General features: G+C 40.2%; 2 protein-coding genes across 4 annotated transcripts in view; one reads left to right on the top strand and one right to left on the bottom strand.

Annotated features, from left to right (window-relative positions):
• Positions 1–1114, bottom strand: part of PIR (pirin) — a 74872-nt gene extending 73758 nt beyond the window's left edge. The window contains exon 1 of one of the 3 annotated variants that reach the window (XM_015571435.1): positions 965–1114. The gene's annotated coding sequence lies outside the window, so the exon portion shown is untranslated. Of the gene's footprint in view, positions 1–320; positions 943–964 lie in introns of those variants that run through there. The other 2 variants (XM_006775213.2, XM_015571434.1) reach the window with 2 other exon arrangements.
• A 5044-nt stretch (positions 1115–6158) lies between these two features.
• Positions 6159–13310, top strand: part of BMX (BMX non-receptor tyrosine kinase) — a 44208-nt gene continuing 37056 nt past the window's right edge. The window contains exons 1-2 of the mRNA XM_006775212.2: positions 6159–6281; positions 12508–12654. Of these exons, the coding sequence (XP_006775275.1) occupies positions 6279–6281; positions 12508–12654 (150 nt within the window). The 5' untranslated portion in view covers positions 6159–6278. The remainder of the gene's footprint in view (positions 6282–12507; positions 12655–13310) is intronic.

Below are 13310 nucleotides of genomic sequence, written 5' to 3'. Positions count from 1 at the left end.
TAATATGGGCACTTTATCTGCTTTACCTCACTGAAATTTCTCAGACTGCTCTCCCCTTTTCTCTCCCCTCCCCCCCCCCCCCCCCCACACCAAAGGCTGAGAGAGCTTCACATGGTGACTCAGGAACACAGAGAAAAAAAACAAGATGTCTGTGACTCTCTAGATGCTGAAGATAGTGGAATTAAAAGGGATCTTTGAGGGTCATCATCAAATTCAAAGACCCATCTATCCCTAAAGTCCAGGACCAACATTTCTGGCAAGAAATCTTTGGGCTTTCTCATGAAGTCTTCAAGAGCACAGGAAATTCCTAGAGGAGGTACCTTTGGCAATGCATCCAGGATTTCAGGACCCAGCACAGAACAAATCCCTTTTCCTCTTCAAATGCTTGCAGATAGTAACTTCAATTCCTAAAGCTCTTCTTCAAGAGAAATATAATCCATTCCTTCAAAGATTCCCACTCAAACCAACTGATGCTTTACGAGCATAAACCCTGGAGCCAGACAGCCTGGGTTTGCATCCCAACTTCCCCATGTATCATCTGTGTGGCCTAAGGCCAACTGCTAATTCTCTCCTTCCTCAGTTTTTCCATCTGTAAAATAGGAGTAATAAGACTGCCTACCTCAAAGGAGTGCAGTCAGTGCTCTAAGCACTCTACCTGGCAATTCCCCTCCCCTGTCAGTCAAGGCTCACTAAGAGGAGCAGGTAATCAATATTTATTGGGTACTGGACTGTGAGAAACAGAAGTTCTCAAGCTTCAAAGCTGTACAGAACGAACAGTAATCACCTACAAGCAATTCAAAAGTATTTTGACTCAATCTGGACTATTTCTGGGTCCTTCCAGGCTCCTAGAATTCAGAAAGAAAGCTGGCTACCATTTTCACCAAATTGCAAAAGACTACACAGCATCTCTAGTCATCTCCCTCTGAGAGTTCCCTAGGCATCAGAAGCGCGCCCGGGTACTCACATGGCGACAGTTAGAGTCTGTGCAGCAATGTGAGCACTGGCAGTGGGCTGGAGCACAGGGAGGAGGCGTGCAGGGCGCGGAGGAACCCGTCTCATCGTGACTCAGCACTTCGCCGCTGCTGTAGAGAGGCGGGAGCCAGGAGTTCACAGGTCTCACAGGGCCTGGGCAGGGGGATACTTCTCATTCACACATGGTCTTGCAGAGGCTCTCCCTCCGCCCTTCCCTCCCCCCTGCCAGCTTTGCTGCCCTTTGGCCCCTGTGCCCCTCCCGCCTGGGAGAGTTGCGCAGCTGAGCCAGGAAGTGGAGGGAGGGGGTGACTGGACCCTCAGAGGAATGTGTTGGCCTGAGAAGTGCCCTGATTATGGTGAAGGTCCCAGATGGACTCAGTAGGAAACCTCTCTTAAACTGGAGTCTGCTTGCCATACAACCCACAGAGCATGACTGTCCAGGTTTGAATCCTGCTCCACCACTTGTTAGCCTTGTGACCTTTTGCAGGTGGCTCAGACACTGTTTCTTCCATTGTAAAATGGGGATGTTGATGATCATACAATAGAACCTCTTACAGTTGTGATAAAAATGAAATGAGCTTGGCAGGTCCCTAGCACTACACAATCGTTTGTTACATAAATAAGTTGCGTGCTGTTTGCCACTTAGAAAGAAGTAGGAGGAGGCATTGGAGAGTTTTCCCAGGGGGAAGGTGGAGTTACAGAAGCCAGTGAAGGGATCTAGTTAATTGCTAGGATTCTTTTTTTTTTTAAATCCATTGCTAGGATTCTTTTTTCCTTTATTTTTATTATTGACACTATTACACATGTCCCCAAATCCCCCACCTTTGCCCATCTCCACCCAACCCTGAATCCCCTTTCCCTCTAGCCATCACCACACTGTTGTCTGTGTCTCTGAGCTATGCATATATGTTCTTTGCCTAATCCCTTCACCTTCTTTCATCCAGTCCCCTCCACCCCTCCCTTCCGACATTTGTCAGTCTGTTTCATGTATCCATGACTGTTTCTATTTTGTTCATCAGTTTTTTTTGTTCATTAGATTTTATATAAAGTGAGATTGCATTGCTAGGATTCTTAACCAGGGGTACCAGGTATGTTTCTGTCTTCTAAATACCAGAAATGGGTGGCTGTTTCAATGAAACCTTAATAAGGATACTGAAATTTGAATTTCATATTATTTTCACTTGTCACAAAATATTATTCCTCTTTTGATTTTTTTATTTCCACAACTTAAAAATGTAGAGACCATTCTTAGCTCCCAGGCTAAGTGAAATCTAGACAGTGGGCCAGATGTGGCTGCAGACCTGGTTTGCAGATCCCTGCTCTAAAAGAGGTTAGTAGTGGAACAAGGACCTTCCCCTGGATTTCTTATGTCAGTGGGGCTCAAAACCCCTCCCCACCTTACTTAGATGATTCAAGCTAAATTAAATAATACACATAAGCATTAAAAATGCCATGACATAATGTGCCTTATATCATCATTTACTTACTTCTGTAACTGATTCCAAATAAAATAGAAGCATGGGCTTTCTATCTGGCACTTTGCAATCTTTAGTAAATTCTTCTGTCTTCCTTCCCAAAAAAAGTTTAACATTTAGCCAGTTGCCTGAGCCTGAAACACAAGCGTTCTCATTTTTTCATCTTGAAATCCTATGAATTCTGCCTTCAATCTCTTAAATGCATACAGTCCTTCACAATTTGATTGCTACCATCCATCTTCTCTATTAGCCACTGCACTCTTCCTGCCTTCAGGCCTATCACTGGCCAATCCATTCTCCAAGTCGCAGGGAAATGGAATAACTGCCTAAAACCTTCATTTTCCTCAAGAGAAAATACTAAGATGTCATAAACCTGGCCTCACCCTCCATACTTGTTAAAGGACAAACTGAGACACACACACACACACACACACACACACACACACACAGGCATCCCCTCTTTCCACCATGCTGAAATGCTGAACTTCTTTTAGGTTTGGGGATGTGCATTCTCTTTCTTGTTGGCTTTCTGTGACTCTGTCTGGAACCTTCCCTCTAGTGATTTGGCTTAACCCATTCATCTTTCAACTCTCAGTTGGGATATCACTCCCTCTGGGAAAACTTCCCTTTCTGTCCCTTCAAGTCTGGGTGAGATGTTTGACACAGTAATCATTACATTTACCAATTGTTAACCAGTCACTGTTTATCATCCTTTGGAAAACTCTATTTTCCTGAGATGGCCCCAATAGTATTTCCCATCAGACCTGACTTTTTCTGCAATGTGACCTTGATTATCTCCCCCACCACAAGCGGAGCTTACCTCTCCTCTTGAGTCTAGACAGGGCTTGTAGCTGTTCTACCAACAAAAAATGGTAGAAGTGACCTGTGCTAATTCTGGGTGTGATTCTGAAATGGCCTGGCAGCTTCTGCTTCCTGCCTCTTGGAAACCAGCTACCTTGTAAGAAGAGCAATGGCTTTGAGACTACCATGCTAAGAGAAGCCCATGCCACATGAAGGAGAGGTCCTGGAGGAAGAAATGCCATGTAAAGAGACAGAGGCCAAGGACATTAACACCCATCTATATAGACAAAGAAGCCATCTTGGAAATGGGTCCTCTTGCCCCAGCTGACCCAGCTAATGAAACGTGAATACCCAACTGGTCCTTCTCCACTTCGAGACCCACAGAATTGTGAGAAAATAAAAATGGTTATTTTAAGCCACTCCGTTTCCAAGTCATTTGTTTCGTGATAATTGGAAAATATGATTTTATATGACAGGAGAGATGAGGTAGATTTTCAAAGCTCTCTGGGCTAAAGGAAAACTCTTACAAATATTTACCCTATTAGAAAGCAGAGATATCCAATTAAATGTTATTACCAGGGCAACTAGCAATCCAGCAAGATCGACAATTATTTTTTAAAATATATTTTTATTGATTTCAGAGAGGAAGGAAGAGGGAGGGAGAGATAGAAACATAAATGATAAGAGAGAATCATTGATCGGCTGCCTCCTGCATTCCCCCCTCCCCCAACTAGGAATGGAGCCCGCAACCCAGGCATGTGCCCTGACCAGGAATCAAACCAGGACCTCATGGTTCATAGATTGATGATCAACCACTGAGCAACACCGGCTGGGCAAGATCAACAATTATTAAACTAGACTTGAGAGATTAAATGTTGAATCCCACAGGCCATAGCATTAACCTTGGAAGTTCAGGTGTCCCAAAGGCTCCTCTGTTACAAGTAGCATTCACAGGGACAACTTCATAATAAAAGAAAACAGGAGAGAATGACTTCACTGTACATTTTTACCCACTTCTATACTGGATGTGTAATACTCTTGGGGAGGTTTTCAGTTTATCACCTTTTTAAAGCTGCCTCTGAGCCTCAGAATTCCTTCCACCTTCGAAACTATAATAGGAGTAAGAGCTTCCCTTTCGTCTCTTTGAGAATCCAGTGACAGGTAGAAGCCAAGTCCAAGGGCATGCATTGTCAGGCCTGAAAAACTAAAAGACTTAAAGTGAGGAAAAACAAAGTTAGGAGGGAACAAATTTTTACAAATAGAATATGGGGCATGTCACATTTCACTATAGGAGGACTCACTTTTGAGCTGAGAAATGTGACATAGCGCTTTAAGCACTTTTCTCACTGTCATTTGCCACCCAGACAGAGATGTCAAGCAGGCAGCTGGATATATGAGTGGGTAAATAGACCATTGACGGTCTTGGGAACCCTGGGAAACAAAGAAAACTACATGCTGATATGACAATGAAGAGAGCTTTCCCTAAATAATTCCAAATTACAGCATTATAGTCTTTAAAGATACCTAATCAACAGATTTTATTTGACCTTTTTTCTGCTTTACTCAAAAAATACATTTTTCCTCTTCTGTATGACTTATTGACTTTCTTCTCAAAGATATATTTTATAAAAATATATGGACATCTTGGACATTTCATTATTTGCAACGTTTTTTTCTCCTTCAAGCAGTAAACTAAAACATTCTTTCTTGCAGATTGATTAGGCTTTGGTGACATGCCTCCTACGGCACTGTAGCTACTGTTCATTAAATGACAAATATCTCTGGACAGTTCCATACTAGGGATACAAATTCACTGAACCCAGGAAATCGATTAGCTCTAAGTCTGGGAATAATTATTTTGTAAACATTAGTTTATGAAGGCCATTAATGTGTCGGTGGTTGAGGACACCCAAATATATACAGAAAAGATGGGGATACGTGACTCCCATTTCCACTCTTGTGAGAGCAATCTGCACAGGCCTGGTTTGTTCCATCGACCATGGTTCTGGCTCAGAAGCTGCATGTAATCATCTGTTGGACAAAACTCCTAACTGTGTTCCTGTCTTCCCCATGTGCTTTTGGCAGTGTGCCAGAAAAGAATGGCTTATGAGCCTTTCTTTTAAGCAACAGAAGTTTCCTAGAATTCATCACAAGCACAACATTCTCAGCCCTGAAAGGCCGATTCATCTGTGAACGAAAATTTAGGTGAATGATTCCCTTGATACTTATCTCAGTGACCATGATAACTTTTCTCATTTTTCACTTTTTATAAGGTTGTGTCTTCTGGCCAAATGAAAACTGCTTCTAAGATCATGGTATTGGAGTTAAAATAAAGGCTAATTTGAACTAACCCCTAGTTAATGTTTTGTACACTTGTGGTGTTTATGGATGAAGTATACTGATGCCAGCAACTTACTTTGCACTAAAATTAGTAGTAGTAATAGTAGTAGTAGTAGTAGTAGTAATACCGATTAGGTGGACAGATGGATGGGTAGAGAGGTGCATAAATAGCTAGATGACAAAGCACCTCCCTTTATCCAATGTCGAGTTGAAGTTTTCATTGCTGAGCCTCTGTACACTTTGGCGTTACCTCACGGTTTCCTGACTCATGGGAGAGAAGTCAGAGTCAGAGTGGGGTTTTGCAGAAATATTTTTTTGTCCTTTCTAGCTTCAAGTTCTATAAACAAAGGCAGGGTTATCACATGTACCCAAGAGCTGCCTGGGAAAAGCAGGAGCCCTGGTTATCAAAGTTGGAACCTTTAAGAAATATGCTTTTGTCTCCGTTTCTGTTGCATTCAATCAGATCAACAAGTGTTGGCTAAGTGTTGAGCGCGGTTTCCTGTGGGATTGTGTAAGGCCTTGCAGGACAATAAACCTTTTGGGGGCACTGAGTAATGTAGCCATTTCTGACCCGGCAGCAGGGAAAATGTGAGACAATTTGCTGCTGCTGGAAGGAGGTCAGCTGAGGCTGTGTTCCTGCAAGAGCAGATTGACTTCACTGCGGTGGACCGGGCATCGGAACAAGCCAAAATGGTGCGTTTAAGGGGCAAGTGGCTATGCAATGTCATATCCTACAGGAACACAGGTTCGAATATGGGTGTTGTAGAGCTTGAAGTTCACAAAATTTGGGGAGCCAGCTTTTAAAATACAAAAAAATATTAATTTGAAATTGCTGGGGTTCCTCCGGGACTTTGGATGGGGCCATGTAATTCTCTCCTTCTGTCTCTCCCCCACCCTTCACCAGCTCAGAATCCTGTTCAGGGCAGCTGTCAAGTTATGTGTACATCACTACTAGCTCCATGTAGCTTTCTGTTATTTCCTCTGATTTTTCTCAGTATTTTTTAGGCATTGACTTTCTGTGACTTTCCATATTGGCTCTATAACTGCTTCTGAAAGGCAAAGAAATGTTATTCATTCCTTCTTTTTGCTTTCTTTGTTTTTATAATTTTATTTCAGCTACAAATATTTGTTCTTAGGTTCCTGAAGCCTCCCTAAATTAGAGACTCACGGGTATTTTAGATGGAGATAGAAAGATGTGAGGGAGGTGAACCCTAAGCTGATGAGGTGTGCTCACATCCATATACTTCTGAAAATTCTTGTGGGCTGTGATGATTTCATTGGATTTTTAAAAATAGTATGCTATAATGTCATCTAGGACAGTGCTTTTCACAATCTCCTATGCACACAGATAACCTGAGGGTCTCAGTAAAATTCAGTAATATTCTGATGTAGTAGTTCTGAGGTGGGAACTGAGACTCTGCATTTCCAAGAAGCTCTCAGGTGACGCTGATGCTGCCAGTCCAGGGAGTACATTTTAAGTAGCATCTTACATTGGTTCGTAAGAACTCTGGTGGCACAAATACACAGTCACTATGGGGCTGGCTCAACCTGATTTTAAGGTCCAGTTCCAGGATTGAAGGATGGTAACAGACCTGCAGAGTAGGTGTTCATTGACTAGCAAATACATGGGGACTCTTCCTGGCTCCCATTATCTCCTATCCCCAGGAGCTTGGGGGTAGGGTTATAAGGATCATTTTGTTTTAAACTTTGCTATGGACCTTTTAAAATTTTGCCTATGGAGTGATGATGGGTTTCTGGAACATCTACTAGTGTGCTAGGCATCTTACCGACATTTTCGCTTGACCCCTCCTAACCCTTTGAGGTGGTTATTTTTTTTACTCCTTTTAAGAAGGGGAAGCTGAGGTTTAGCAGGGTTTAGTAACATGGCAGGTTGCATGGAGACAGCAGGGATTTGAACCCACCGGAGCTGGGTGCTATTGCACATACCAACCTGTATTCCCTCAGAAGTGCTATGTGTTAAACTAATTCAGCATAAAGTATTAGGACATAGATCTATCACATTTTGTTTTTTCTGGTAAGTAAGGTCCCCAGAGGAGTGCCCTGGCAAAGGGGAGGGAGCAAAAGGAAAGAGGTGGCTGAAAAGAAGGAAGGGCTTAGAGACCAAATATGAATTTCATACCTAATGCAAATTTTAGCTCCAACAAAAATTGCATTGGAATGCTCACCTTCTTTGTGCAAAATGGACTTCCTAAAATATCTGGTTTCATAAATTCATTTTGGAGCAATTAAGGTATGGTGTTTCAAAATGCTGAGAACTTGCATGTCAGTGTTAAAGGATTTCTGTCTATACCGTGCCAAGACAATTGTAGCTTTCTCTCTCCTACATAACATCATGTGAAAGAGTCATTTGGCAGGTTCAGTGGAGCTGGTATTTGTCTTTAGCCAGCATCTTAAAGGTACACTTTGAACCAACTTACCTGATTCTGAGTTAAGCTTTTTGTTCCTATTTAATGTACCATCATATTTTGTTCAGTTATTAAGCAGGAAGGTAAGCAGGCCTGGCCTGGGGCAACTATTTGAAGATCAGTTTGTCACAGGGTCCTCAATTTCCCATGACCTCTTGGTTCAACCACTGAGCCTTGCCTGCCAGGCTGAAAGCATATTTTTAAAGTGCTTTAAGTAGTGCCTGCCATATGGTGAGTCCTTATATGTTAGCTAGGATTATTATTACTACAATCACGCATATCCTTCAAGGTCCAATTTTAATGTTATCATTCCATAACATCTTTCTTGATTATCTTAAGGGGAAAAAATTTTCCCTTGCTTGAGCCTTTCATAGCAAAGACAACAGACTCTGCTCTAGCACGTGAGTTGGTTCCTTCCACCTTCTTTTTAAATCATGATTTGGTACCCACAGTGTGCCTGGTATTTTCACATAAGATTTCTCATTTAAGTTACATAAAGTGAAAGAGCTGTTGCCCATCTCATTTAACAGATCAGAAAACTGACATCTGTAGCAGGAAATGGGGCTTTGTCAGGGAGACACAGCTCACAAATGACAGTATCACTTCTTCCACGCATTCCGAGTCTACTACCCCATAGCAACTTTGCAGCTTAACCATCTGGGAAACCTAGCTCTCAAACGTTCATTGTCACTCCAAGCACACTGGAGGCTCAAATTCAAGTGTGCTGAATAGACCTACAGAGTTAAGCTCCTTACTCTCATATCATTTCCTCATAAATACTAAATAACTCTAGTGATTCCAAGTCATGTTAATTCAGCAAGCATCTTTATGTATATTATAGGGTATATAATGGTTGCTGGCTTTCTTATAGAATACTATATTTATTTCTGTCAAGTTTTTTTTTAAATGTTGCCACCCTCCCTGCACTTTAATCTCTTTCTAGTTTCATGTGCTTATGGAAATAGGTAGCTTGGGCTATTTGGCAGGCAAATTGATGTGTCTATTTTATGTAGCTGGTAATATGATTCCAGCCAAATCCTACCAGCTCCTCTATGGAAATAGATTTCTGGTTAATACAGACTACCTTTAAGATCTCATTTTATTTTGAATGTTTTTTTTTTTTTACCTTCCCAACTGAACTTCCCTTAAATAAGGATACACAGAGCTATGTTTGCTAGTCTTTGGACAGGCATTTGAGTCAACAGTGATACCTGAGCCCTGTTGACTTATTGTCCTAATACAATTAAAGAGAGATTACATTTCTAAAAATCAATCATCATTCACTATCACCTCCTAAACCAAGGGAGACTAGAGAAATGTCTTCAATTTAGAATTTAGGCTAATATAGAACAGAGAAATACAAGAAAGAGACAAAAGCAAATAGAAGGAGAAAGGTAGGTCCAAACTTGAGCAGGAACCAGGTATTGTCTTAGAGGAAACTGATGTGGAGATGACAAAAGTATGAGCCACCTAAACAGGGTTCTTCAAGTTTTTTAGAAAGAATGGGAGTCCAGTTTCGGGAATGGAATTTTGAAGTACTTCAAAGACATGTGGCTCCAAGTGCTCATTACATGAGAACAACAGATTACAGATCCATATACACAGTATGTGAACTCATAGTTGTTTTTTTTAAAAATCCTTCCTTCCCCAGGGACATGTTTATTGATTTTCTTTTAAAGAGAGGGAAAGGGGAGGGGGAGGGAGAGAGAGAGAGAGAGCGGGAGAGAGAGAGAGAGAGAGAGAGAGAGAGAGAGAGAGAGAGATGGACCGTTTGCTTCCTGAACAAGCCCCAACCAGGGATCAAACCCAAAACGTAGGTATGTGCCCTGACTGGGAATCAAACCCACACCTTACCTTTTTGGTGCATGGAATAATGCTCCAACCAACTGAGCCACTGGCCAGATTGTGAACTCATTTTTAAAAAAACAAACACATGCATGTATATACTTGATAAAAATCTAAAGGTATGTTTACCAACATGTTGATGATTTTTTCCTTTTGCTTGTCTGTAGTTCTTGGCTTTGCAGAATAAACATATATTACACAATTTTTTAAATGAAAGCCAAAAATAATTCACAAAGGGGCAGGATTTTAGAACGAACAATTTTGTTGAAATCTGACAAATTATATTGCTTTAGACACAACAATATGTATAAATCCTTGGAGATTTATTGGAGAATGTGTTCTTCCCTTCAATAGACAGAAGCAACTTTGTGAATTTCATTTGTCAGTGACTTCTGTGACTCACCATATTAATTTTTTAGGTAAAATTCCCCCCAACACTATCTTTAATGTGATGAATGCGAAAGATCTATGAACACAAAAGTGTGTGTATCATCATGCAGTACTGGGAAAGACTGAATACCATTTTGGACACTGGGATTTGCATTTTCAAAACACTGTTCTTACTGTTACAAATTGATTCAGTATCTAAAATATTTTGAAAAGTAATCTTTCTATTCTACTAACCAGACCTAGATAACTAGCACTCTGGCTTTGAGGAGTAATGTATTAGCTGTGAATATAAAAGACATTTGACAAGAATTTTCATAGTTTTCTCTTTTTGCTTTGTTAGTCAATTTTTAAATGTAAAAGGCAAAAGTGCCCTATAAATATGCCCAAAAGGGGACTTTAACTCACAAAAGGTAAGCCCTCCACATTTTCAATAAGTCTTCAAGCAAATTCTCTTTGGGCCATGGACTTTGGGTGTAGAAAATAATCTCATCTGAACAGGCATATATGTAGAGTTCCTAATAGAAACAAAGGTGAAAAATAGATGTGGCATGGTACACGTCAGGACAGAAGCTGGCTGGGCCTGACCATGGTTTGTTGAATGCCAAGCTGTGTTCCTTCGTCTCCCATTCTTCCCACCTCCCTGCCATCATGGACCCACCATATTCCTGGGCCAGTAGGAAGTTCCCATTAGTGATTGGACATGTTCACTTGGCATCTGCCTCCATCCAGACAGAGCAACGCCCATGTGGGTGCTTCCTGATCCAGAGTGATAAATAGGATGCAAATACCTTCTAATACATGACCCTGACAGAATCAGAGGGGATATGAGGGATGGTGCCTCAGAGCTGTTCCATTTTGCTTAGAGCTTCAGAGTTAAAGTTAAAGCACACTTCAAGCCTCTCCAACGTAAGGTGAGTAAAGTTAATTACCTTCAGATTGTCAATAAAGAAAGATGGTAACCATTGGACATGTGACTGCTAATAATGATGTGATTTCACAAAGCAAAGAACACAAGAAAGTTTCTCTTGTGCCCTACTGCTGACCAGTACTTTTCATGATCAGACTAAGGGTGGCAGCAATAATCTTAGAACCAGAAAATTAATAAATTTATTTCCTGAAAATATTTATGTTTTACATGGTTTAGGAAGAAAAATTGTGTTTTTAGTTAATAAAGTACAATTTTTTAGTTTTTAAATCTCTTTTGGTATCATTTTAAGTGTTTTATTTCAGAAATATTGAAAAGTAAACCCATGTCCTTTATGTTAAAGATTTGATCATGATCAGGGGCTGTGGGTGTTATTTAAAATGATGTCAGAGTCTCACAGTGCTTCAGATAATTTGGTCAAACAACTGGTCACTTTAATGGAGAGAAATGAGAAATTTCAGTTGATCAATTACTTCAGATATGGTGAGCTGTGTGGAGTTCAAATTTTTAAAAGTTTGATTCTATATAATTCAATTCAACAAATGCCTATAGAATGCTCAAGAAATAAGGAGAACATTTAAAAAATATTTTTATGGATTTCAGAGAGGAAGAGAGAGGGAGAGAGAAATAGAAACATCAGTGATCAGAGAGAATCACTGATCAGCTGCCTCCCGCAACCCGGGCATGTGCCCTGACAGGGAATTGAACCATAACCTGCTGTTCCATAGGTCAACACTCAATCACTGAGCCATGCTGGCTGGGCAAGGAATAAGGAGATTTTTGATGAGGTGGTCTGGAGGATAGTATGAAGATGATGAACTTATGATCTAGAGCAGTGATGGCGAACCTTTTGAGCTCAGCGTATCAGCATTTTGAAAAACCATAACTTAACTCTGGTGCCATGTCACATATAGAAATTTTTTGATATTTGCAACCATAGTAAAACAAAGACATAGTTTTGATATTTATTTTATATATTTAAATGCCATTTAACAAAGAAAAATCAACCAAAAAAATGAGTTCGCGTGTCACCTCTGACACGCGTGTCATAGGTTCGCCATCACTGGTCTAGAGTAAGATGAGTAAAATGCATTAAATGTTATAAAAATTAAGCATATTTATAAAAGTGAAAGCCAAAGCAGTAGGAAAAATGTGCAGGTGTGTGTTTAGTTAAGAGCCTGCTTAGTTATTTTTCCTCTATAAATCTAAGTCCAACGTTTAAAATTGTATCATTTATATTATCCTTGAATGAAAAATAGTGGAATAAAAATTATGAAAATAAAAGAGAACCTAGCTAGATGATGCAAATACTCATTTTAATTATTCTATTTAGGACGACAGTATGGATACAAAATCCATTCTAGAAGAACTTCTTCTCAAAAGGTCACAGCAAAAGAAGAAAATGTCACCAAATAATTACAAAGAGCGGCTTTTTGTTTTGACCAAAACAAACCTCTCCTATTATGAATATGACAAAATGGTGAGCTCCTATTTATTCCATTGCTATTATACTATTTATTTTTCTTAAGGCTCCATAAAGTACTTAATTATAATGAAACAATATCAGGTTTCTTAGCTTACACAGTAGAGATCAACTTTCACTCAATTATTACATTTGTCTTTTCTTAACCAAGGTGTAATTAATTCAAGAAAAAATGATTTTAAAACATTGGCTAACTTTTGTGGGTAAGGGAAGAGATCAACCAAAGGGCTTGTATGCATGCATATAAGCCTAACCAATGGACACAGACACCAGGGGGGTGAGGGCATGAGTGAGAGGGGGGGTCTTGGGGGGGGATAAGGACACATATGTAATACCTTAATCAATAAAGAAAAAAAAGAGTCATAGAGAGACAGAGAAGCCTTTTAAAGGCAATCAACCTACCTAACACAATGCTGGAAAACAGGCTATTTCTATAAAGTAGAAAAAACTGAAATACTGTCATAAAGTTGAAACAAAATGAAGATGCTTTGTGGAGTTAAATCTTTTTATTTTATTTATTTATTTATCTTTATATTTTATAGGCAGAACAATGCCCCTCTCCCCAGTGATGTCCTTATTCTAATCCCTGGAACCTGTGAATATGTTACCTTACAATGGATGGCAAAGGGGAGTTTGCAGCTGCAGTTGCACAG

The sequence above is a fragment of the Myotis davidii genome, unplaced genomic scaffold (genome assembly GCF_000327345.1).
Source record: "Myotis davidii unplaced genomic scaffold, ASM32734v1 scaffold889, whole genome shotgun sequence".
Classification (NCBI taxonomy): Eukaryota; Metazoa; Chordata; class Mammalia; order Chiroptera; family Vespertilionidae; genus Myotis; species Myotis davidii.
The sequence above is the reverse complement of the archived record's forward strand: the minus strand, read 5'-3'. Positions and strand labels throughout refer to the sequence as shown.